Raw genomic sequence first — 21281 nt, 5'->3', positions numbered from 1 at the left:
CTTGCTCTTCCATGTTGCTTTCTTGGGTATCTGCTAAGGGGTAAAGAAAGGGGAACTACCGTGACTTAGTGGCAGTGCTCAGCTAGGTGGCTGTGGGGACTGGTTATCTTGATGGCATGTCAGGCAAACAGGGTATCAGTGACCTTAGTGACTTTCTCAGCTCTTCCTGGGACTCAGAATCCACGGGATTAGAGGGAATGCTGCAGAAGACACTGTGTACTTTCTCTTCCCACGCCTCCTCCTGTGGCAGCTCTCTCGCTGAGCTCCTGGGATGCCCTGGCACCCAGGAAAGGCAGGACTCTGGTAGCTGGTCTGGTTTTGCTTTAGTGAAGAACATCTAAGACGGTGTGGCTGAGGAAGCACGGGCTTCTCTGCTGGGCTCACTTAGGCAGCACTGTAGCCTTTGGTCTTCAGTAGGAACAGTTTTGTGTCCAGTGAGGCTGGACAAGACCTGTCCTGCAGGGCAGGGGAGGAAGAAGAGGGGGCGGTCAGAGAAGTCACCATGCCTATCCCAGAAGCCAGACTCCTTCCCTCTGCTCCCGGGCATGTGCGCCATGGCCTGGACGCGGCTGCTCCAGCAAGTGTCATCCTAGTTGCTTCTGCTTTAGCGCTGGCCCTGGCTTCAGGGTGTCAGGGGTGCTGTGGACTCGACAGCTTCCACTGGCAAGAGGCTCAAAGATAATAGTCCCAAGGATGGCCTCTCTCATTCCTGAACATCTGCCCAGGGATTGCTGCTGTACTGCCTCTGAAGATCATTTCAGAGCTCAGGCCAAAGTCACCCTGAGGGATGGTTTCCCCAAAGAATGATTCTCCTAAGACACACAGGGTGTTCAGGCTATTGCCATCCGGCTCTTCATAGTTTACATGGAGGGTTTTCCTCTCCTCCCTTCACTGAGAAAAAGGGGGAACACCAAAGAAAAACATCACTTCAACTTTCCCTCATGTTCTCACTGACTGTGGCCTTCTGGACAGTCGCTGGAAACATAGAGTAACAACTTCAGTCTCTAGAGAGAGTAAAACATAATTTTGTCAACCGTCATTCTCATACAACGTGCAAAATTATGGAACTGAGGCCGTGAGTTGTCGTTTTTTGCATATGATTCTGCAGAACCTTTGGTCATAAGCATACTCTGCTTATGCCTGAGAGTCACAGGCCTGGACAGGGTACTGTCTCATGGCTGTCTCCAGCTTCTGCCAGCCGTAGCATCATCGGGCTGGCCTGGGTGCAGCTGTCCTCCAGAGTGGTCTGTCCGACATGTCTGGCAGCACTCTGCAGGGATCAGATTCACTAGGGAACAGCAACTAGAAAGGGGCCGGAGGGAATCGGCCAGGACGATGCGAGTACCCGGACATGCCCACACAACTCGGTTCCTTTGTCCTCTCTTTATTCACTCGGTTTATTGTCTTTTTTTTGACACATGATTTGATTTTTTCTTTTTGTCTCCATCCTTAAGACTTTTATTTTGAGGACAGCAAAGTAGAGAAAACATAGCCAGCCCTTGTCTAACTGCCTTAACTCCGTTACAGGCCAGAGGACATGCGCATTTCTAGGCACGGAGTGTGACAATAACAATGACTTTGACATCGCAAGCGTGAAAGCACTGGACAATAAGCTGTGCTCTGAGGTCTGCTTACCCGGTGAGTGGCAGCCTGCTGAACATGAACCTGACGGGAGACACCCTCTGCTCTTCCCCCGCTCTCCCCACAGTCCCCTCTGCCTGTGCTGCAGTTCTGACTAGGAAGGCCAGGGCGTGCGTAGGTGCTGAGAGGAGGCGAAGAGCAGCTCCTGAGAAAACAGGCAAAAGTTCCCAACCCCACCTTCCAGCACAGTCTTACAGACACCATGTCAGGTGGACTGTCCTGTGTTCATCCTCAGGAAGTCTGAGAAGACAGACACCTCCCCATGGAGGCCCTGGAAAGGAGGAATGCGCTTTTAGAATGGGAACCATAACTCGGCAAGGGACACATGTTTGAGGATAACAGAGAAATCTAAAAGCACTTTGTAGGCCAGTGAATGACTTTCTGATCCAGTGAGATTTAGGTCTCCATTGATCACACATGCAAGCCTTGAATCCCAAATGAGAAGCCAGAGGGCAGGGATACGTGGCTCTCTGAGGCCCCAACTTCTCAGCATGCCCATTGCTCTTCATGACATCAAACTGAATCTGCAAAGTGGCCATTTAGTTATTCAAGGCCAGTCACGCTGCACACGCCAATAATCCCAGACTTGTGAAACAGAGGCAGCCGGATCACTGCAAGCTGCAGACCAGGAGCTAGACCCCCCCGAAAAATACTAAAATTTAGCCGGGTGGTGGTGATGCATGCCTTTAACCCTAGCACTTGGAGGAAGGAAGAGGTTCCACTACAGCTAGGGCTGCACAGAGAAACCATCCTGAATCACAATCGAGCACTGACCTCAGTGTGCCCATTCAGCAGCATCAAAGCCCACTTCCTAAGAGCCGTGCTGGGCCAGATGTCCTTCCCTCCTGGTTCCAGCACAGAGGCCCACTTCACAGTGTCCTTGGTAATTCCCTCAGTGTCCCCAGTGAAGACCTGCTTCAGCTTCAGAACAGCCACTCCTGGGTCCAGTGCTTTACTCGCTCGGCGAAGTAGCTGAAGGTATTGAGCCACAGGACCTTCTGTGGTCGCCACTCTCCTTCAGCCTGTGCCAGATACGGTCCCAGCAGGCCCTGGCCCCATACAAGCCTGTGGCAAGGGAAGCCAGTTGCTCAGGAGAGACTTTCTCCATCCTTCCCAAGGGCACGTCAGTTATTCTCTATTTAGTTTGTCCTGCAGATACTGCCCAGGTCCCAGCCTTCAGTGAGACCTGAGAGACAGCATCAGATCACCTGCTTCTCCCGCACAGGCCCCAGGCACACTCCCTTCCCGCCGAGCATGGTGGAGGAGGACATTGATCTGTATGGCCACCTCCTGCCCAGTTACGCCTGGACTGGAGCTGCTGGAGACCAAGCACACTCATCATGCCTTTACACTCCGGGCCTTGCTTCCATCTGTCCGTTCATGTTCCATGTCTTTATGCCAATGTAGGCCTGTCTGTCTGGTTTGCTCATCTTTTAACTCATTTGTGTTCTCTGACTTGTGTGAGAGTCCATGTTCACTCTGTGCCAGCACTGTCCTGCCTCTGCTCAGCCCGACAGCAAGCTCACTGGTGTGTGCATACAAAGTGCTCTCGCTTAGGGCTCTAGACAAGCTTCCAATGACTAATCGGCAAGGGCCTGTGTGCAGCACACGGAAGTGTTTTTGAGGGGAAGAGTTTGTGGGAATGTGTGCATTTCTGTTCAACAAAGACAGGCATGCTTCTGTGGCAAGGATTATGGAAAGGTATCCTTGGTTGGTCATATGGTGAGATGGTGCCTGTGCCTAGCTTTGCCTGTGTCTGTGGTGGCTTTTTGCCGGCCAGCCTCTCCTCAAGGGCATCTACACTGAGCCCTGCTTTTGGCAGAGGGAGCCTGCTGTCACTGTTGAAGCACACAGTGCCATGGAGACCAAGCTTGTTCTTTCTGCCTCCTGACATCCTGCTTGTCAATGCGTGTTCATTATGGGGAGGGGTGCAGTATGGGGACAGAAGAATCCAGAAAGGAAGCAAGCAGCCATGGCTTCCTTGTAGTAATGTCAAGAGCCAGCCTTTTAAAGATTAAATGGGGTTCTCAGTTTGGCCAGACATGAAATCAGTCAGCTGTGACACTGTCAGGAGAGAGACTCGGGTATAAGCAGCACTTAAGCGAATACAGACACTTCCAAGCATAAACATACATACTTAAGTGTACTTGTAGTCCAAGGGCTCTTGCAGGGAGGAGACGTGTCCCCTCCGTTGTTTCTGCCGGAACCACACTGATAGCAAAGGTGCCAGGGTACTCTGTGATATCTCCTGGGTCAAAGCCAGGAGAGTCTGTGTGTGTGTAGGTTCCACGGATCAAGTGCCTTTCACACTCAGTAATGTGCTTACTCTCATCCCGGTCTGAGCGCACAGTGTGCTCACTCCCATCCCGGCCTGAGCGCACAGTGTGCTCACTCCCATCCCGGCCTGAGCGCACAGTGTGTTCACTCCCATCCCGGCCTGAGCGCACAGTGTGTTCACTCCCATCCCGGCCTGAGCGCACAGTGTGCTCACTCCCATCTCGGCTGTGCTCACAGGCTGGCTGGCTCCTCACTCTCCTCGAATGCTCTTTTCCCCACAAGGGTCACTTCCCATAGGTCCTGCCCCTGCTTGAGTCTGTTTCCATCTTCATGGGTGCCACCCCTTCATGGGGGACACATGGAACATGGAGAGCACACTCAGAGGAATGCCACAGAGGGTGTAGAGATCATTTCTGCCAAGAAACCCACCCTCCCCAAGGTTGTAAGGGCCTAAGAGGGTGCCTGTCCATTGCAGCTCTTCCCCTAAGAAGCTTCCAGGCCTTCAAAGGCTCTAAGACAGAGTGTAGATTTCTGGTTCCTCATGTTTGAGCCCAGTACATTCTGAAAGAGCTGCTGAAGGTTGAAAGGGGAATGTGATAGGAACTTGAACTACATGACCATGTGAAGTCTCTGTGGCTTCCAGGAACATTACATGGGTGGCGGGAGAGTGACGTGGGGCAGTGAACATTCTCAGGAGGCTCTGCGTGCTATGTGATGGTGGATTTTTAGTGAAATTACAAACAGTTGTCACACGACTGAGTAACACAGGAGTAGGCCTATGCAGCACAATCCAAAAACACACACATACCTGAAGTTCAGTCTTCAAGCCTCGTGATTTAAGATGTGGTCATGCACACCTTCCTTCCCAGCACTCTGGAAACAGAGGCAGGAAGATTTTCTCTGGGTTCGAGGCCAGACTGATCTGCATATCAAGTTCCAGGCCAGCAGGGGCTGCAAAGGGAGAGCCCTGAGAATGTGTGCGGTAGCAGGCTCTGAGGGGAAAGAGCCGTCACTTTGATCAGCATGTTAGGAGGGACACGGAGCGCCATGCAAGTGTCCCTGTGTGGGCCTCTGGGGGTCTCGTCCTCATTTTGGATGCCCCAAAAGGGAACCAAATGGAAAACACCATTGTGCCCCCGACCCCCACAGGGGGTTCAAGTCTTGAAGTTCTATTTTCTTGTCAGAGGCCTGGGTTCAGCCAGATGTGATGGCACACTCATGGGGGACATACATCCCCTGGGAATCAACGCTGTAGAGAGGCAGCAGCCACGGGGCTGCTATGGACCCTGTGGGTCCTTCCAGGGAAAGGATGCTTCATTCTCTCACCATACCCTCACTACACACAGTCCATCTGCACCCTACCTGCTCCACAAGGAACAGTCCACAGCCTGGCTGGGGTTCCTGGGGCAGCAAATGTTGCATCAGGACATCTATGAATTTGGTCCGGACAACCCAGGACAGCCCAGTGTCATGGATGCTGGCCGCAGTGACCATGATGGTAGTGATGTGGCTGCTGCTGTTTTACTGTGTGTGCATGTGTGTCTTCTCTCTTGTTCACCATTTGCTTTTGGTCTCTCCTACTGAACAGCCGCAGCTCCGGAGTCCTGTCCCATAGACATTGAGGAATAGGTATGACATCTACCAAATTATATAACTGAACAAACCACTCATTTTATCTGGGGTTCCTAACTGAACATTCTTTGCCTGATACGCTTCCATCCGCTCAGAGTGCTGCCTGCCGATAGGAAGAAGCACCTTTGACTCATGATGCAAGTAGCAAACAGCCCAGGTGTGAAAGACCCTGTCCCCCTCCTCTCCTGGGGCTCCACTGTGGACTGCTACTCTAGCCGCAGGAGAAAACACCCACACCAGAACACTCGTGAGGAATGAGCAGTTGGCAACTGTTTCATCTTGGCACGTTTGCCATTAAAGGGCTTTATGTCTTGAGCTTGCTGAATCTGAGGCTGACTGACCATTTGTAAGCTGGTCTCAGCACAACACTACAGTTAGCTGACCTCACTGAAAAGCCCCCCGCCCCCGCCCCATCCCTGCTGCCACACACCTTTCTGAGCTCCAGGGTGCAGAAGTAGTTCCTGCAGAGGTTTGTCTAACAGCCCATGAGATGAAGTCCCTTCCCTAAACATGCCAAGCCCGGAAAGAGTAAGGCCTTACCCGTCATTGTATAAAGAACACACTAGCTCTTCTAGAGAGAATGAAACAGAGAGGTAACGTGCCAGCTAGATAGCAGCTAGAGGGACACAGGGAACACATGACGGTCCCTCAAACCAAGCTGGCAGGGAACTGGCCACAGCACATTTCTGAGTCAGCTATGCTGCTGGGCATACTTAACATGTGACCACATGCAGGCCTCACAGCAAACTTGTGAGGGCCACACTCACCTCACTGGAGATAGGAGAAAGCCAAGGCCCTAAGTGACCTGTCAAAGATCAGACCCCCTGGTACCTATGACTTAGGGACGAGGCCCAGGTAGGTGCAATGCAGATGTGAATGTGAGCAGCGAGAGCGAACACAGGAGTTGGTAGGCTGCATCAGAGCAGACGCAGAGAGATAGCAGGGATGACTCTTCACTGTGGACACAGCGGCAGTCGGGCTGGGAGCAAGGGAGCCCCAGGTGCTCGGGTGAGGAAGAGATAAGTAGAGGTATAGAGGGGGGCTCTGAACACCACACTTTGTCCTACCCAAGGCGTCCCTTCCCTGGCTCTGCTATGCTGCCAGCCCCCTCTCACCCCTGGCTCCCATAGCACCTCCCACAGCAAACAGAGGCTGTAGGTCAGAAGTGTGCTCTTTGCACATCTGCTTGGCTCAGCCTCGTAACATAGGCGAAGTCTCAGAACCAAGCACTTAACATGCAAAATGGACGCTAGGTAAGTTCATGAACAACATGTCTGTCCGTCTGCCCGTGGGTCACAGGCCATGGCTAGTTAGGGAGGAACAGACCTGGAACATGTCAGCACCTCCTTCCCCTGCTCTTCCTCTCCTGAATGACTCGGGCGTCTCAGGTTACACACTAGATTCTGTGTTGGCTCCTGTGCTGCCCTGCTGGAGACACCATGTGGACTTGATCTGTTATGGCTCCCATAGCCTTTGGTTTTCTTCTCCAGGTACCTGGCAGCATGATGACATGGTCGACCATCACAGTGCCCGGTGCCGGCACTTCTCATCTAGCAGCCTGGAGGACGCGGACCTGGAGGACGCAGACGAGAACAGGCCTGGTGTATGGGATCCTTTGGCTGTCTGAGGGCACTTGCACCTGGACCTGGGCTCCCCTCCTGTCCTTGCGTTCCATCTGTCCTCGCTGGACCACAGGCCTTCTGGGCATCTTCCACAAGACATGTGGACTCTGTACTCACATGGAGGCAGGATGCGGAGAGCAGCCTTCTGCCATCCTCATCTCCTGTAGTCATGATCCCTCCCTCTCAGAACCTGAAGCCTTCCTGGTGTGGGCTGATGCTGCTCAGTGAACTGTAACGCAGCAGCCAAGCCCAGTGGGCCGGTTGAGCTGAGGGTTCTTCCTTTAGCCTCCTCTCCTCTAAGGAGTGACCAAGAAGACTGGGGAGTTTGGGCAACTTTGTTTCAGACTCCCATGCACAGGTTCTGGTCGCTGGCACCTCATGACCAATTAGAAACCTAACTTGAAGTGGTCGGGGTTAGCTCCAGGAGGGAGGTCATCTGCACTCTGGCCTCACGGAGCACCAGGAGTTCCTTTCTCAAGCCTAAAGGAGATGGTGGCAGCCAAAGAGTTGGTTGAAAGCCAAATCTGCTCACAGCCATTCTCCTGTGCCTCCTGTGCCCCCAGCTAGGATGATCACCCTTACAACGCCTTGTCCTCCTCAGGTGCAGTCAGGAAGGCCTGCTGGGCCACCCCTGTGTACAATGCTAGCTAGGGCTGACCATCACCATAGCTCATCTTCACTGCAGCCATTGAGAGAGAGGGAGTCTCAAACCCAACTACCCTTTCTCCACCCCCTTTTAATAGCTGAAAAACTAGGCTAAGCTGTGGACCAGTGGTTCTCAACTTGGTGCAAGGAATACCAAGGCTCTGAGGCCAGCTGCAGGATCACCTGGGGACCAAAGGATTAGAAGACCTCCCTTCCCTAGTGTACTCCTCCCTTGCCTTTGGACCTGATGGATGAAAGGGCATGGGCTCACCAGTGCTTAGAGGTGCCGTCCAGGCAGCGCTCGGACAAAGCCATGGCAGCAAGCTGGCAGGAAGTTGTTGGGTGTCCCAGCCTTTTCAGCTCAGTGGGCTTCACATGGCTCTTAAATGCCTGTTTACTAGCTTTTGGAAAAGGTAGTTGTTTAGTGGAACTTGAGATGGTTTGGGATCAGCTTTAGACTTGACAAGTGTGCTTCTACAAAAACTTTCTAAAACACCACTGCCCAGGGTCCTGAGGGATGGGGGTGGGGAGTGGAGAGTTTGCCCTCGGACTTGCTGCCATAGCTGGGGTGACCTTGAACTTCTCGTTTTCCTGCTTGTTCTGCCCAAGCGTTAGGATTACAGACCTGAGCAGCTCTCCTTGTGTGTGGTTGCAGAGACCAGGAGTGTAGAAATCACACTCCTAGAGGGAGGCTGCTGTCGAGCCCGAGGTGCGAGAGACTGAGTTTGAGACCCCAGGCTCCCTTTCTGAACACTCTGTGGACTCTGCCATTTCAAATCCCGCTTGATGCCCTTCCCCCAGCATTCTGACGACCCCTTCAACACTAAGGTTTACACCAGTAAAAGCTAAGCAATAACCACACTTCCTCAAAGAATGAAGCAAGACCAGGGAAGTTCCCTTAGCATTGGGGCGATTGCACACAGACCCACTCCCCTGGCAGGCAGGAGGCAAGCAGTATTCACAGTGTGGTGTGACCTGGAAGGAGGAGGGAGGTAGCCGAGATGAAGGAAGTTCAGGTAAACAGTAGCCACAGTGGCCAGGAACTCTCAAAAAAGAAAGAAAAAGCCATTATGATCAGCCCTTCCCCCTTCCTCACAGCAAGTGCTCAGTTGGCCTAAGCCCCATGAACCAGTATGTAAGGCTAGAGCGCCCATCACTCTGCCTTGATCTTCCTGCCCCCTCACGCTAGCCCACCCACAGGGGTGGACCTCCATCAGCTGCTACACTCAACACGGTCCATCATTTGTCTGAGAGTAGGGTGGGGGCCTTCTCCTTCAAGGCCTTTGGCTCCTCACCACACCACCACCTCATTTTTCTTGCTCTGGGTTCTACAGTGATCTTAGTATCCTCAAAGAGCCTCTTTGCTTTACCTAATTTCATCCCTCCCAGAGTTGATACCCACTGGGGCATCTCCTGGACCCAAACACTAAGCCATCTATTTCACTGGGGAGCTAGTCCTGTCTACCTGGTGTTGGCATGCTGGTTGCTCACTTTTAGGGCCTGCACGCCTGGTGTGTGCAAGTATGTGTGTGTGTGTGTGTGTGTGTGCGCGCGCTGTTTGTGCCGTCTGTGTGCCCTTCACACTGCCTGGAGTACACTTGTTGGCACACTACAGTGGGGACATCAAGATGCAATATTTATGGATTGCTGCATGATGCTTCAAAATGAATAAAACTGTGTACAAGGGAAAGGGGAGCTATTAACCACGAAGTAAGTTCATTTGTAAACGAACAAGCATTCTTCAGTATTTTTACTTGTGGGTGGAGGAATGGGCAAGGCATACTCTTGAGTACCAGACAGAAATTTCTGCATGATCTTGATGCAGAGCCTCCCGCCCAACTCCCATTTCTAGCTGAGCTCTGTCTGCCCCGACAGTCGCCTTAAACTGGAGAACTTCCAATCCTGCAGCTCCTCAATAATTAAAGCTGGTGGCGGCAGGGAAGGCGAGGACCCCGAGTCCCTTATACTTCTTGCTTCCTGTCACTTAACCAGTTCCTGGCTAAATTAGCAGAACAAATAACCTCTCTATGAGGCTGTGGCAGGCCGTGGCTTTCCTGTTTTTATCCACTGGCACTGCATTCTAGGCTGTCTGGGAGGAGAGACACCTCAGCCGATGCCCCTGGAATGCCGGCGTCCGGGAACTTGAGCAGGGCGAGTAGAGAAGCTGCTTACCGGGAGACGCTGGGTTACCCTACCCTCCTCGGTGTGTCTGCGAGCTGTGTGGACGTTTCTGCGGATATAAGCGACAGGTGGCATCAGAGAGTCACACACGTCTGCGGGCACCAGAGAAGACACTCAGGGACCAGGAAAAGGTCTCAGAAACCAAACAAAGGCCACTGGCAGACCAGTGAGGGAAAAAGACTCAAAAGGCATGGTTCCCGGAGGCTTGGTCTCCAGAATCCGGGGCTCGGTTCCCGCAGCGGTCATACCGGACGCGAGGGGGAGGGGCCTCGGGCGGGAGCCGAGTGCCCGCCGTGCGACCTAGCGCGGGGCTCTCGGGCGGGAATGCACAGAACCCAGTCGCAGTGGCGGGTAGGGGGCTGGGTGGCGCGGGAGAGGGCGGCAGAACGAAGGAGTTCCAGAGAGTTGCCGCCAGAGGAGCAGCAAGGGCCCGCGGTCTCCTTGGAGACATGTTGGCCAATGACAGCAGCGGAAGCTGTTTATAGGGGCGGAGCGTCGCCATGGCAGCAGGAGAAGCCTTCCGAGCGTCTACTTAATGCCGGTCCCCGGGCCGTCGGCGCTCAGAGAAGCGCCGTCGGGCGAGGGGGGGCCCGACAAGGGGCACCAGCAGAGCCCTCGAGCTGGGGACAGAGAGCCGCGGGAGGTGGGAGGAACTTCTTCCAGAACCTTCCTCTGGCCCGGCTGCGCTCTGAGCCAGGTAAGGGACTGGGCAGGGCTGTGGGCCACGGAATGGGAGGGCGTCGGGATCTGCTGGCTAGCCATTCCATCGCTCGCCCACGAAAGTGGTGGGGCCGATGACTGAAATCTGAGGAGTTTGGGGGAGATCGCTTCCTGCCTCTCCATAACTCGGTCCTGTGTCCTTCCTTTCTTTCCCGGGACCCTTCATCCTAATACCGCTTTCCAAGGATCAGATGACCTCCCCTGTCCTAGCCGCGTCGCACTGCCCTTCTGGATTATTGGGGTGTGACCGTAGTTTGCCACTCTTTGGGAGAAAAGTTAGATTGGGCCTCCCTACCTTCTTCCCTCGTTGTCGCCAATGCCCCCTCGAAGGGCAGATGGAGAGAGGTAGAGACAAGGGGTCTGACCCTGACCTCGCCACAGGCTTCGAGGAAGAATTGAGGGGTTCCCCCTAAGGCGCACCCTTCACCTAAGGGTCGGGGAAGAGTGCTCAGCTCCGCGTTGCTCCCGCAGGCCCCACATTCGTATTCGGAGAAGGCGACCCCGCGGGTCGCGGAATGGAAGTGAGTGTTCTGGAGGCTGTGTAACTGAAGCCTCGGGTACCAGCGGGCAGGAGAGCGCGGCTGGCCACTCGGCTCAGCCCGTGGATGTTGACCGCCCCCTCGGAGAGACCCCGCAGATATGGCGGAGAGCTGGCTGCGCCTCTGCGGAGCAGGGCCCAGGGAGGAGGCCGGGCCGGAGGGCAGCATGGAGGAACCGGACGCCCTGGATGACAGCCTAACCAGCCTGCAGTGGCTGCAGGAATTCTCCATTCTCAACGCCAAGGCCCCCACTCTGCCCCCGGGGGGCACCGACCCCCACGGTTACCACCAAGTGCCAGGCTCGGTGGCACCCGGGTCACCCCTGGCTGCAGACCCAGCCTGCCTTGGGCAGCCTCACACACCTGGCAAACCCACGTCGTCCTGCACATCTCGAAGCGCGCCCCCGGGGCTGCAGGCTCCGCCCCCCGACGACGTGGACTACGCCACCAACCCGCATGTGAAGCCTCCTTACTCCTACGCCACTCTCATCTGCATGGCCATGCAGGCCAGCAAGGCCACCAAGATCACTCTGTCGGCCATCTACAAGTGGATCACGGACAACTTCTGTTACTTCCGCCATGCGGATCCCACCTGGCAGGTAGGGGAGCAGAGGTGTGGGTGGTGGCCACTCCCTCCTCACTCCCATTGCAGGCTCTGCAAGGCCAAGGAGACACCTGGCTTTGAGGTCAGGCCTCACATGAGAGGGCCCCTGTCAAGTTCTGGAAATTCTCCTCTTGGAGCCAGGGCTTTGGGGTACAGAAGTTGAAGTTTTAGGGGAAGAGGGACCAGTAGGGCACATTGGTTCTGCAGGCCAGGTGTAGCCTCCAATGAGGACAATACTATAAAGAACACTCTTGTCCTACATCCCAGAATTCCTAGACACAGTTCTGACCAAGATGCTTTATCGGAACTGGACTCAAAATGGAACGCAGGTGGCCTCCCTGCCAGGTTCTGCACGCTGCCTTGTTGCCTTTGGTCTCGAGAGTAGGGCAGAGATGAGCAGGATGGGCGTGAAGATCAGTCATCCAGGCGGAGGGGTCATGAGATCATCCTAAAGCCACTGACCCAGCCTCCCACCTCAACTCCTCCCCAGTTTCCTGCCTCCACCCCCCCTCTCAGCCAGCCTCCCTTGGGGGGCAATTACCTGAGTCGGGTGCTTTCCACAGAGGCGCTGCTGCTGCAATGGCTTCGGGTTCCAAGTCTCTGGAACCTGGCACAGGGCAGCCAGTGGGCCCAGGCTGCCGTGTAAACACACAGCCTCGATGGTTGAAGGGGCACTCACCACGCACCTACCTGCCTTGCTAACCTAGCCTGGGATCCTGGACACTGGCATGGTGTGACCAGAACTAAGCAACCAAATGCGAGCAAGGCAAGATAAGGCCAAGTGGACAGTGCTTTAGACAACTTTCAAGAGCAGGGTTCAGGTGGTGGAGACAGAGGCCTAGGGTTGCCCGGTCTCCTCTGAGGCACCCAAGGGCAGTCCTGAGCCATTCCAAATGGCCCTGGCCCTGGGTCAGAAGACCCCCATCCTCTCCCTACTGAGGGCTGGGCCAACTCAGGCCCTAGGAATGAGCCTTCTGCACTTGGCTGGGTAATGATCAACTGAGGGTTGGGTGGAAAGAGAAGGCCGTGGGGGGTGAAGGCCTAGGCCAGCAGCTGGCTCAACAAACAAGCAGTCACTAAATGTCCCACCGCACACACACACACACACACACACACACACACTCCTTTGTCACCCAACCCCCTCCCTTAACCCACTCACTTCACAAACAGAGGGAACCAGCCAGGCAGAGGGAGATGGCAGTCCAGGCCGTGGGGGAGCTGAGGGCTTTGGCCAGGACCTGCAAGCAGCAGGGGGAGGGAGGGAGGGAGGGAGGGAGGGAGGGGGAGGGGGGGGTGGCACTGAGAGCCACCCTGTGGCTCAGAGCTCGGATGACTGAGCAGGCAGATATCCCAGCAACAGAGAACAAAAGCCCCCCCCCCTCCCCACAGCCCCCTCTCCCCACACTCCGGGCTCCTCATGCCCTGTGGCTGGTGTCCCAGAGTCCTGGAGCTACAGCTGCCTGGGCAGGGGCATCGGGCTGATCCATCCCTAGCCAGTCAGAGAAGAGATGCAGGGAGCATGCAGGCGTGCCCGGTGCCACTCCACCGCCATTTCACTGATCCCCCTGTGCGTTTTCTCTTGTTCTCTCGCTGTACCCAGAATTCCATCCGCCACAACCTGTCCCTGAACAAGTGCTTCATCAAAGTGCCTCGAGAGAAGGACGAGCCCGGCAAGGGGGGCTTCTGGCGCATTGACCCCCAGTATGCAGAGCGCCTGCTCAGTGGGGCCTTCAAGAAACGGAGGCTGCCCCCGGTCCACATCCACCCTGCCTTTGCCCGCCAGGCCTCACAGGAACCCAGCACTGGCCCCTGGGGTGGGCCTCTGACCGTGAACACGGAGGCCCAGCAGCTGTTGCAGGAGTTCGAGGAGGCCACAGGGGAGGGGGGCTGGGGCACAGGAGAGGGCAGGCTGGGGCATAAGCGAAAGCAGCCGCTGCCCAAGAGGGTGGCCAAGGTCCTGAGGCCTCCCAGCACGTTGCTGCTGACCCAGGAGGAACAGGGTGAGCTGGAACCCCTCAAAGGCAACTTTGACTGGGAGGCCATCTTCGAGGCTGGCACTCTGGGTGAAGAGCTGAGCTCCCTGGAGGCCTTGGAGCTAAGCCCCCCACTGAGCCCCGCCTCACATGGAGATGTGGACCTCACCGTCCACGGCCACCACATCGATTGCCCTGCGACCTGGGGACCTCCAGTGGAGCAGGCTGCTGATAGCCTGGACTTTGATGAGACCTTTCTGGCCACATCCTTCCTCCAGCATCCCTGGGATGAGAACGGCAGTGGCTGCCTGCCCCCAGAGCCCCTCTTTGAAGCAGGGGACGCCACCCTGGCCGCTGACCTGCAGGACTGGGCCAGTGTGGGTGCCTTCTTGTAAGAAGAAGTCAGGCCCCACCCCATCTCCGGACAGTGCCCAAGTCAGGGCCCAGACTGCCTCCTGAAAAAGGCCCATGGACATCTCAGCACCCCGGCAGGGACTGGGCCAGGTCTCCGAAGGCTGGCTCCGTGAGGCCACACTGCTGCCACCTGGGGGTGTCCTCATATCCAAGCCCAGAAGACTGGGAACTGGGGGCCCAGGACCAAAACTGCTGCCTCCCCCTCATCAGCAACCCCCATATACACAGTGTTTCATTGACCTATGTCCCCCCCAAGCCCTCAAACTGGCAAAGGCGCCGCCCCTGGCCTCTGCACTGTGAGCACTGAAGCCTGGAGGGGTCCTGCCAGGCCAGGGAGGAACTGAACAGGGCCCTCTTCAAGGCTCTGCTTCTCCTCACCCACCCCTGCTGCTTCCCCGGGTCTCTACCCAGAGAAAGTTCCCAGGTACCAACAAATGCTAATTAGACAACGGCAAATTAACCCCCTGGAGGCCCCTCCTGGCAGAGCTTCCCCAGGGCCCTGGCAGCCTTGGCTAGGGAGAGAGGTGGCAGGAGACTGGGGGAAGGAACGGAGAAGGCAGAAATAGGGAGGGGGCAGCAAGGTGGGGGAGATGGTCTCCATGGCCTCTGGGGCCTTTTCCCTGGCCCATCGCTGGCAGAGAGGAGGCTGCAAATGAGATTGAGGCTGACTTGAGGCTGAGAGCAACAGGAAGTTGGGGTTTGGGGTGGTTGGGGCAGGGGCAGCCAAGCTGCTAGGTCGGGGGGAGAGACTAACGTAGTGCATATAGCTGTAGCTAAGACTTCACTGGGAGGGATGCCCAGCTTGCTGGCAGCACTGGAACCAGGAAGGAGACAACCCTATGCCCCCTGTCTGCACTGGGGGAAACCAGGTCTTGCTCCACCCTGACCCCTGGGGCTGGTATCCATATCTACCCTCCATGTGGGGCAATTTAACCTTTTTCATTTAAAGTTCTTTACGATAATTTTTTTTTTTCAAAATAAAACTTTAAAAAACCTGAACATGGTTCATCATTCCAGCTTTTTTTGGGGAAAGGCAGAGTCAAATGTGGTAACTTCGAGGAGGGGAAGTTGACATATTTCTTTCCAATGTCAACAGGGAAATAACCAAAAACTGGGACAGAGAAGATTTGTAGAAGGTCTCCCCTCAACCTAGATCCCTAGGGAAGAAAGGGCCGAGGGGTGGCTCTCTCGGGAGCCCTTGTATCCCACACCTCAGTACCTCCATCCATAACCACGGAAGAGCTGGGCCTGCAGGCCCAAAGGAACAAGAGACAGAGAAAGGTCAGCGCCACCCCTCCCCAAGGACTCCAAAGGCCACTGTACCCTGGTTCAAGCCATCCCCCACCACAAGGGCCTGCCCAGGCTCGCCCGCCCCAGAATCCCAGGACTCCCTCCAGCACCACCCTCCCTTAGCCCTTTCCTGGAGGGACAGACAGGGCGGGAGGTCAGAGGAGCCTCCCGTCTGCTCTGACGTGTGTTTACCAGACCCAGCCTGATGCAGGCTTGGGGTGGCAGGAGCCCACCTTAAAGTAAGGCTCAGTGCTGAGACTCATGCCCACCCCCAGACTGTGAAGTTCTAGGCTGCTGGAGTTCTGATAGTAAAACCAAGGCACAGGGTGTGTATGTCTGGGTGGCCCTCAGGCTGTCCCTTTCAGTCCCCTCACTTGAGATGTGTTTGCCTGGGACCCGTTTCCCCTACCACCACTGCCTCACTTTCCCCTGCGTAGCACCCTCGTGCCCGGCCCATCCCCGCGAGCAGCTGTCTTGCACACAGGTGCACACACAGGAACACACACAGAGAGAGAACAGCAGCACCCAGTGCTGTTCAGAACAGTCCTGCCAGGCCTCCACGGGCCCCTCTTTCCCCTCGTCCTTTATTCCCCTTGTCCCTCAGTCCTTGAGTCTGGCCTGAGGCCAGCCTGGCATTCCCCTGCAGAACACGCTGTTTTCATTTGCTAATTATTCCAGATATTCCAGAAGGGCTCACACACAGCAGGCAGGCGGTTGGGGCCTCCCAGAGCCTATCCCTTCACCCAGCACACAGGAAAAGCCTCTGCTCCACACCTCCCTGTGTCTCTGCCCATCACCTACCCCGCCCCTCTTCTTCTCTCAGACCACAGCACTAAAAGAACAAAGGCTCTCCTGCCTTCTCCTTAGCCTCTGGGATCAGCCTTCGGTCCTGGCCAAGGTGAGCACACCCTTGGTTGACGGTGGGGCGAGTTACTGCCTGCCCCAGCCTATACTGGAAAGAGAGGCAGTGTCTGGGGCAAGCAGAACTGCCCCCTGGATGAATGCAAGGCCAAAGACTAAAGATGCTGCCGGGCAGAACAAGGCCTGCCCTTGGCTACACTTGACATTCACTCTGAACTCCTGAAGATTCTGATGCTCAGGCTGCACCCTGGACCAATCAGACTAGAATCTTGAATGGTGCCCAGCACTGATTTTCTAAGTCTGCCCGTACTGTGAAGGCTTGCCCTGAGGGGTGGGGGCGGCACCCGTCTTCCCCAGAGCAGGACAGCGGATCTCTTTCTCCATTGCTCTCTGTCTAATTCCCTTGAGACAGAGTCTCTCACTGAACCGCAAGCTCGCTGTTTTGGCTAGGCCAGTCGGCCATCAGGTTCTCCTGCAACGGACCTGCCTCCCTCCCCGAGTTCTGGAGTTACAGGCACGTTCAACAATGCCCAGCTTTTGCCATGGGTGCTTGGGGCACCCATGCTTACAAGGTCAAGCCCTCTTACGCCCCTGAGCCGTCTCCCAAACCTCTGTCTCTCATTGCTTTATAGATTCAGCGTGGGTCCCCACCAGTGAGGCTAAACGGAGCATCACTGAGCACTAGCTAGCAAGCCCGAGGCCCGTGATCTCTAAACACTTCAACATGTGCATCCCTAAAACTAGGAGACACATATGACCCTGCCCAGTCCACAGAGCTGCTCCAACCGCCCAGGACACTGTGCCAGCATCACCGTCTTTCCTGACTTCCTCTGTGTGACTTCCCACACACATCGAATCGCCAGACACACGGTGGTTTCGTGTCTGGATTTTATTTATTGGCTTATCTGAGGCACTGTTTTGCATGGCTGCTGGTCTGTGGATATTTTCCTCAGTGGTATACAGGTCCCGGTTTCTTCACAATGCTTAGGGGTTTGTTTTGTATATTTTGTTGTTCTTGGGCTTGAGCTTCCGATTTCACACATATCAGGCATGCACGCTACCACTAAGCTAATACTCAGCATACAGAGTAAGTTTTTATTTTTGAGACAGGGTCTCACTAAATTGCTAACTCTGGCCTTGAACTCACTCTGCACTCCACACAGGCCTTGACCTGCGGCCTTCCCAATGCAGCCTTCAACGTGCCAACGATTCCAGGCCTGTGCCACCAGCCCAGCTGCCTGGTCTTTAGTTCGAGGCTTCAAACCCCTCTTTTGCAGCCACCATTCCCTGAACCCCTCTTTTCTTTCTTTCTTTCTTTCTTTCTTTCTTTCTTTCTTTCTTTCTTCCTTCCTTCCTTCCTTCCTTCCTTTCTTTCTTTCTTTCTTTTTTCTTTTCTTTTTCTATTTCTCAAGACAAGGTTTCTCTGTGTGATAGCCTTGGCTATCCTGGAACTAGCTCTGTAGACCAGGCTGGCCTTGAATTCACAGAGATCCACCTGCCTCTGCCTCTCAAGTACCGTCTGTGCCACCATACCCTGCTGAACCCCAGTATTTTTAAGTATTTGGGAAAGCTGTTTCCCCAGTTCCCAGACTCCCAGCCTTTCTGGCTTCTCTTTGCTCCATGCACCCTCTCCCTGCCAGCTGGGAACGTGGCAGGAGGTGGGCACAAGAGAGGACCCATGCTTTGAGCTTGGGGGCGTCCCATTCTCTCCCTGAGTACTTAATGTTCTATAGGACAGGACACCTTGGGGTCCAGTGACTCTCATCTGGAAGTCCCCAGGGAAAAACCTAGATGCTCTGCAGGACCGAGCAGGATCCCCACCCCCATCCCTGGGCAGCGCCGAGGGAGAGGGACTGGAAGGAAGTGGGGATTGGGCAGGAGTCAGGTACAGCTCAGGCTCCAACCTTGGCTGAGACCCAAAGGTGAACAGGTGTACATGGACTCCAGCAGGGGGTGATGACTGGCCCGTGGGGCAGGCCTGGGCCTGTCCTGTGGGGAGTGAAAGTACAGCCTTGTTAACAATGGGATGGGACAGCAGCCCAGGCCCTCAGACACATTCTTGTGTGAGGAGAAGGAAAACACAGGTGACACCCGAGGGGAAGATGCTGGGAAGGGGAGGGGACCCTGGGAGGCCACCCAGGCCAGGGCTGTGCTAAGTAGTGTGAGCTGCAGCTCAGCAGGAGAGGGAGTACACAGAAGCCCGCGGTGGGGGAAGGGGCGGGCTACTGCCTTCCTCCCAGGGGACGCGCGTGCCCACTTCCTTTAGCTTCTTCCAGGTGAGGCAGGTCACAGCCACCTGGACAGGCGGGCAAGCTGGGACCTGAATGTTCCCTGCGTGCCGTGCGTCAGAATCAGGCAAAGACACCTCAAAGGATGGTGCCCCAGAAGCCAAGGAGCTTCGCAAGAGGGACAAGGAGGGCCTTTCCCAGCTGGCCCTTCCAGCCCCTGCTGTCCTAAATGTCTGGCACCAGGCCCCACCTGCTCTTTGGGTCATAGCACCTCTATCTGAGGCAGAGAGGATGTCTGAGTTCTGAGGCCCCAGGTCCTTTGCCTGGGGTAGCTCTGCTGAGCTCCTAGAAAGGCAAGCCCCCCAGGAACCAGACAGGGCCTGCTGCTGCCACCCCCGTCAACCCACCCTGGCTGTACCCACCTCTGCTAAGGCCTCCACCCTGAATGTGCCGAACTCCTCTGGTCTTGGAAGCTAAGCAGGCCTGGGCCTGGTTAATACCTAGATAGGGGACTGCCTGGAATACCAAGAACTTTAGGTTTAGCCGGGTATGGTGGTGCACACCTGAGGCAGGAGGATGTCTGTGAGTATGAGGCAAGCCTGGTCTACATAGTGAGCTCCAGAATAGCCAGAGCTATGTAGAGAGACCCTGTATCAAAACCAGCCGACCAACAACCAACAGAAAACCCTAAACCAACAGCCGCCCTCCCGACATTGCTGGTTGTCCACGGAATTAGCTGGGACCAGGAAATTGCCAAATGTTCCCTGCTTGCCCGGCTGTACCCATGGGCTCTATCTGTGGCATAGAGTGTTGAGGATCCCTCCGACTTGCCTTAAGCTAACAGTACCTGAGATGAACTGGGTTAAGGGGAAGTAGGGAGGGCAAAGCAGGTTTCAGACCCCGCCAGAGTCTGTTTCCTATGTCCTGTTCCTCGTCAGCGTCAGCGGAGTCCTGGGGGTAGTCAGACAACCTGCCCACCCTGCCCAGTCCTACACCGAAGGAAGAAAACACAGTGGACAGAGTGCTGAATAGCAAATGAATAAATTATGAATTGTTAGGGTGAAAAACAGCAAGGGAGCCTTCGCAAAATGCTTTTGGTAATGCCAAGGGGTTCCCGGGGCACAGACTGGGTTTGGGCACATCCCCAAAACTTTGGAAGCTGTGACTTGACTCAGGGGTGCAGAGTCTGGGGCCAGAGCACTCAGGCTCAGGGAGAATTTGGAGGCTAGCCAACACTGCCTTGTTAGAGAAGAAAGAAAGAGACTCCTTTGTTGACCCTGCATATTTGGGCTCCTTAACTGTGGAAGAGGCAGTGGAGGCCTTGAGTGTTGACTGAGGTCATTGTGCCCAGAATTTGTGGAAGACGCGAACCAGGTGAGGAGGGAAGGAAAGTCATGAAAGGCCGAAAGGCGGGTCTGCTGTGTGGGAAGCAGCACTCAAGCTCCCTCCATCCAAATCCATAGGGTCAGTCCCCAATCTGTACCCTGACCACAAGGTCAGCGGGACACAGCTGTGCCCGACCCAGTCTGCCTCACTTAGCCTCACTCCACCGTACCAGAGAACAGAACTTGAGGATTCCGTGCCCAATGTGCCTATGGTCCTGGGTATGCTGGCTAGTTTTTATATCAACTTGACAGTCTAGAGTCATTTGGGAAGAGGGAGCCTCAAATGAGAAAACGTTCCCACCAGATTGGCCTATGGGCAAGTCTACAGTACATTTTCTTAATTGATTGTGTATGAGGACCCAGCCTGTAGTGCAATTGTTCTCAACCTGTGGGTTGTGACCCCTTTGGGGGCGGAGGTCAAATGACCCTTTCACAGGGGTCACCTAAGACCATCGGAAAACAGATATTTACATTATGACTCATAACAGCAAAATTACAGTTATGAAGTAGTAACGAACATAATTTTAAGGTTTGGGGTCACCACAACATGAGGGGCTGTACTAAAGGTTTGCAGCCCTAGGAAGCTTAATCGCTGCCACAGTAGGTGGTGCCATCCCTGGGCAGGTGACCCTGGAGCTTCCAAGAAAGCAGGCTGAGCAAGCTACGAAGAGCAAGCCATTAACAGCAATTCCTCTGTGGCCTCTGCTCCAGTTCCAGCCTCCGGGTTTCTTCCCTGACTTCCTGGATTATGGAAGCTGAAATAAACCCTTTCCTTCCCAAGTTGCCTTTGGTCATAGTGTTTCATCAGAGCAATAGCAACACTAAGTAAGATATTGGGCCGGGCAGTGGTGGCACACGCCTTTAATCCCAGCACTTGGGAGGCAGAGGCAGGTGGATCTCTGTGAGTTCGAGGCCAGCCTGGTCTACAAGAGCTAGTTCCAGAAGCTACAGAGAAACCCTGTCTTGAAAAAAAAAAAGATAATGGGTGACCATGCTCCGATACTAAGAACAGGGAAGATCCAAGAGGATCCTGAGGCCCCCAACACCTGGTGTTTGGCTAAAGATTAGCCCTGGCGGGACTGGAGATGTCGCTCAGTTGGTATACTATCAAACAAGCTTGAAGCCTCTGTGAGTTTGATCCCCAGCACACATAAATGAGGCTTAGCAGCCTACATGTGTAATCCTAACACTTCAGAGGTAGAAACAGGAGGATCAAAAGTTCAAGGCCACCTAGGGGCTACATAAGCCCTTTTCTCAACAAATAAAGAAA

General features: G+C 55.0%; 3 protein-coding genes across 10 annotated transcripts in view; 2 read left to right on the top strand and 1 right to left on the bottom strand.

Moving 5' to 3' along the window:
• The window catches only part of Rnf157 (ring finger protein 157), a 71131-nt gene extending 61619 nt beyond the window's left edge, over nt 1–9512 (top strand). For 3 of the 6 annotated variants that reach the window (XM_050140042.1, XM_050140047.1, XM_050140043.1), the window contains exons 18-19: nt 1528–1638; nt 7041–9512. In XM_050140042.1, the coding sequence (XP_049995999.1) occupies nt 1528–1638; nt 7041–7177 (248 nt within the window). In that variant the 3' untranslated portion in view covers nt 7178–9512. Of the gene's footprint in view, nt 1–1527; nt 1699–1897; nt 1975–5506; nt 5548–7040 lie in introns of those variants that run through there. The other 3 variants (XM_050140044.1, XM_050140045.1, XM_050140048.1) reach the window with 2 other exon arrangements.
• LOC126500312 (inverted formin-2-like) lies at nt 5–12973 on the bottom strand. 3 transcript variants are annotated; one of them, XR_007591306.1, is made up of 6 exons: nt 12402–12973; nt 9990–10090; nt 8089–8218; nt 6877–7123; nt 1636–2706; nt 5–456 (listed from the first exon to the last, which is right to left on the bottom strand). XR_007591306.1 is itself a non-coding variant. In XM_050140053.1 (3 exons), exons 1-3 carry the CDS (start codon nt 10498–10500, stop codon nt 8189–8191), a joined length of 342 nt encoding a protein of 113 aa, XP_049996010.1. In that variant the 3' UTR covers nt 8109–8188. The 3 variants fall into 3 exon arrangements, 1 of the variants encoding a protein (XP_049996010.1); XR_007591305.1 differs by lacking the exon at nt 12402–12973 and having other exon boundaries at nt 9990–10385; XM_050140053.1 differs by lacking the exons at nt 5–456; nt 1636–2706; nt 6877–7123; nt 12402–12973 and adding an exon at nt 10247–10500 and having other exon boundaries at nt 8109–8218; nt 9990–10047.
• Nucleotides 10539–15233, top strand: Foxj1 (forkhead box J1). The gene is made up of 3 exons (XM_050140052.1): nt 10539–10695; nt 11190–11855; nt 13461–15233. Exons 2-3 carry the CDS (start codon nt 11358–11360, stop codon nt 14226–14228), a joined length of 1266 nt encoding a protein of 421 aa, XP_049996009.1. The 5' UTR covers nt 10539–10695; nt 11190–11357; the 3' UTR covers nt 14229–15233.
• Nucleotides 15234–21281: the final 6048 nt, after the last annotated feature.

This window comes from Alexandromys fortis, unplaced genomic scaffold, assembly GCF_014885135.2.
Source record: "Alexandromys fortis isolate MF-2015 unplaced genomic scaffold, M_Fortis_MF-2015_v1.1 scaffold_39, whole genome shotgun sequence".
In the NCBI taxonomy this organism is placed as follows: domain Eukaryota; kingdom Metazoa; phylum Chordata; class Mammalia; order Rodentia; family Cricetidae; genus Alexandromys; species Alexandromys fortis.
Note: the sequence above shows the minus strand (reverse complement) of the source record. Positions and strands in the feature narration are given on the sequence as shown.

What these genes read in the sequence shown, in the direction of transcription:
- LOC126500312 (XM_050140053.1), bottom strand. Translation starts at nt 10,500, where the DNA reads ATGGCGACGCTCCGCCCCTATAAACAGCTTCCGCTGCTGTCATTGGCC. An exon ending in GCCCCTCCCCCTCGCGTCCG is followed by an intron (nt 10,048 to 10,246) that starts GTATGACCGCTG and finishes TTATATCCGCAG; the next exon opens with AAACGTCCACACAGCTCGCA. An exon ending in GGGTAACCCAGCGTCTCCCG is followed by an intron (nt 8,219 to 9,989) that starts GTAAGCAGCTTC and finishes CTTTTCCAAAAG; the next exon opens with CTAGTAAACAGGCATTTAAG.
- Foxj1 (XM_050140052.1), top strand. Translation starts at nt 11,358, where the DNA reads ATGGCGGAGAGCTGGCTGCGCCTCTGCGGAGCAGGGCCCAGGGAGGAG. An exon ending in ATGCGGATCCCACCTGGCAG is followed by an intron (nt 11,856 to 13,460) that starts GTAGGGGAGCAG and finishes CGCTGTACCCAG; the next exon opens with AATTCCATCCGCCACAACCT.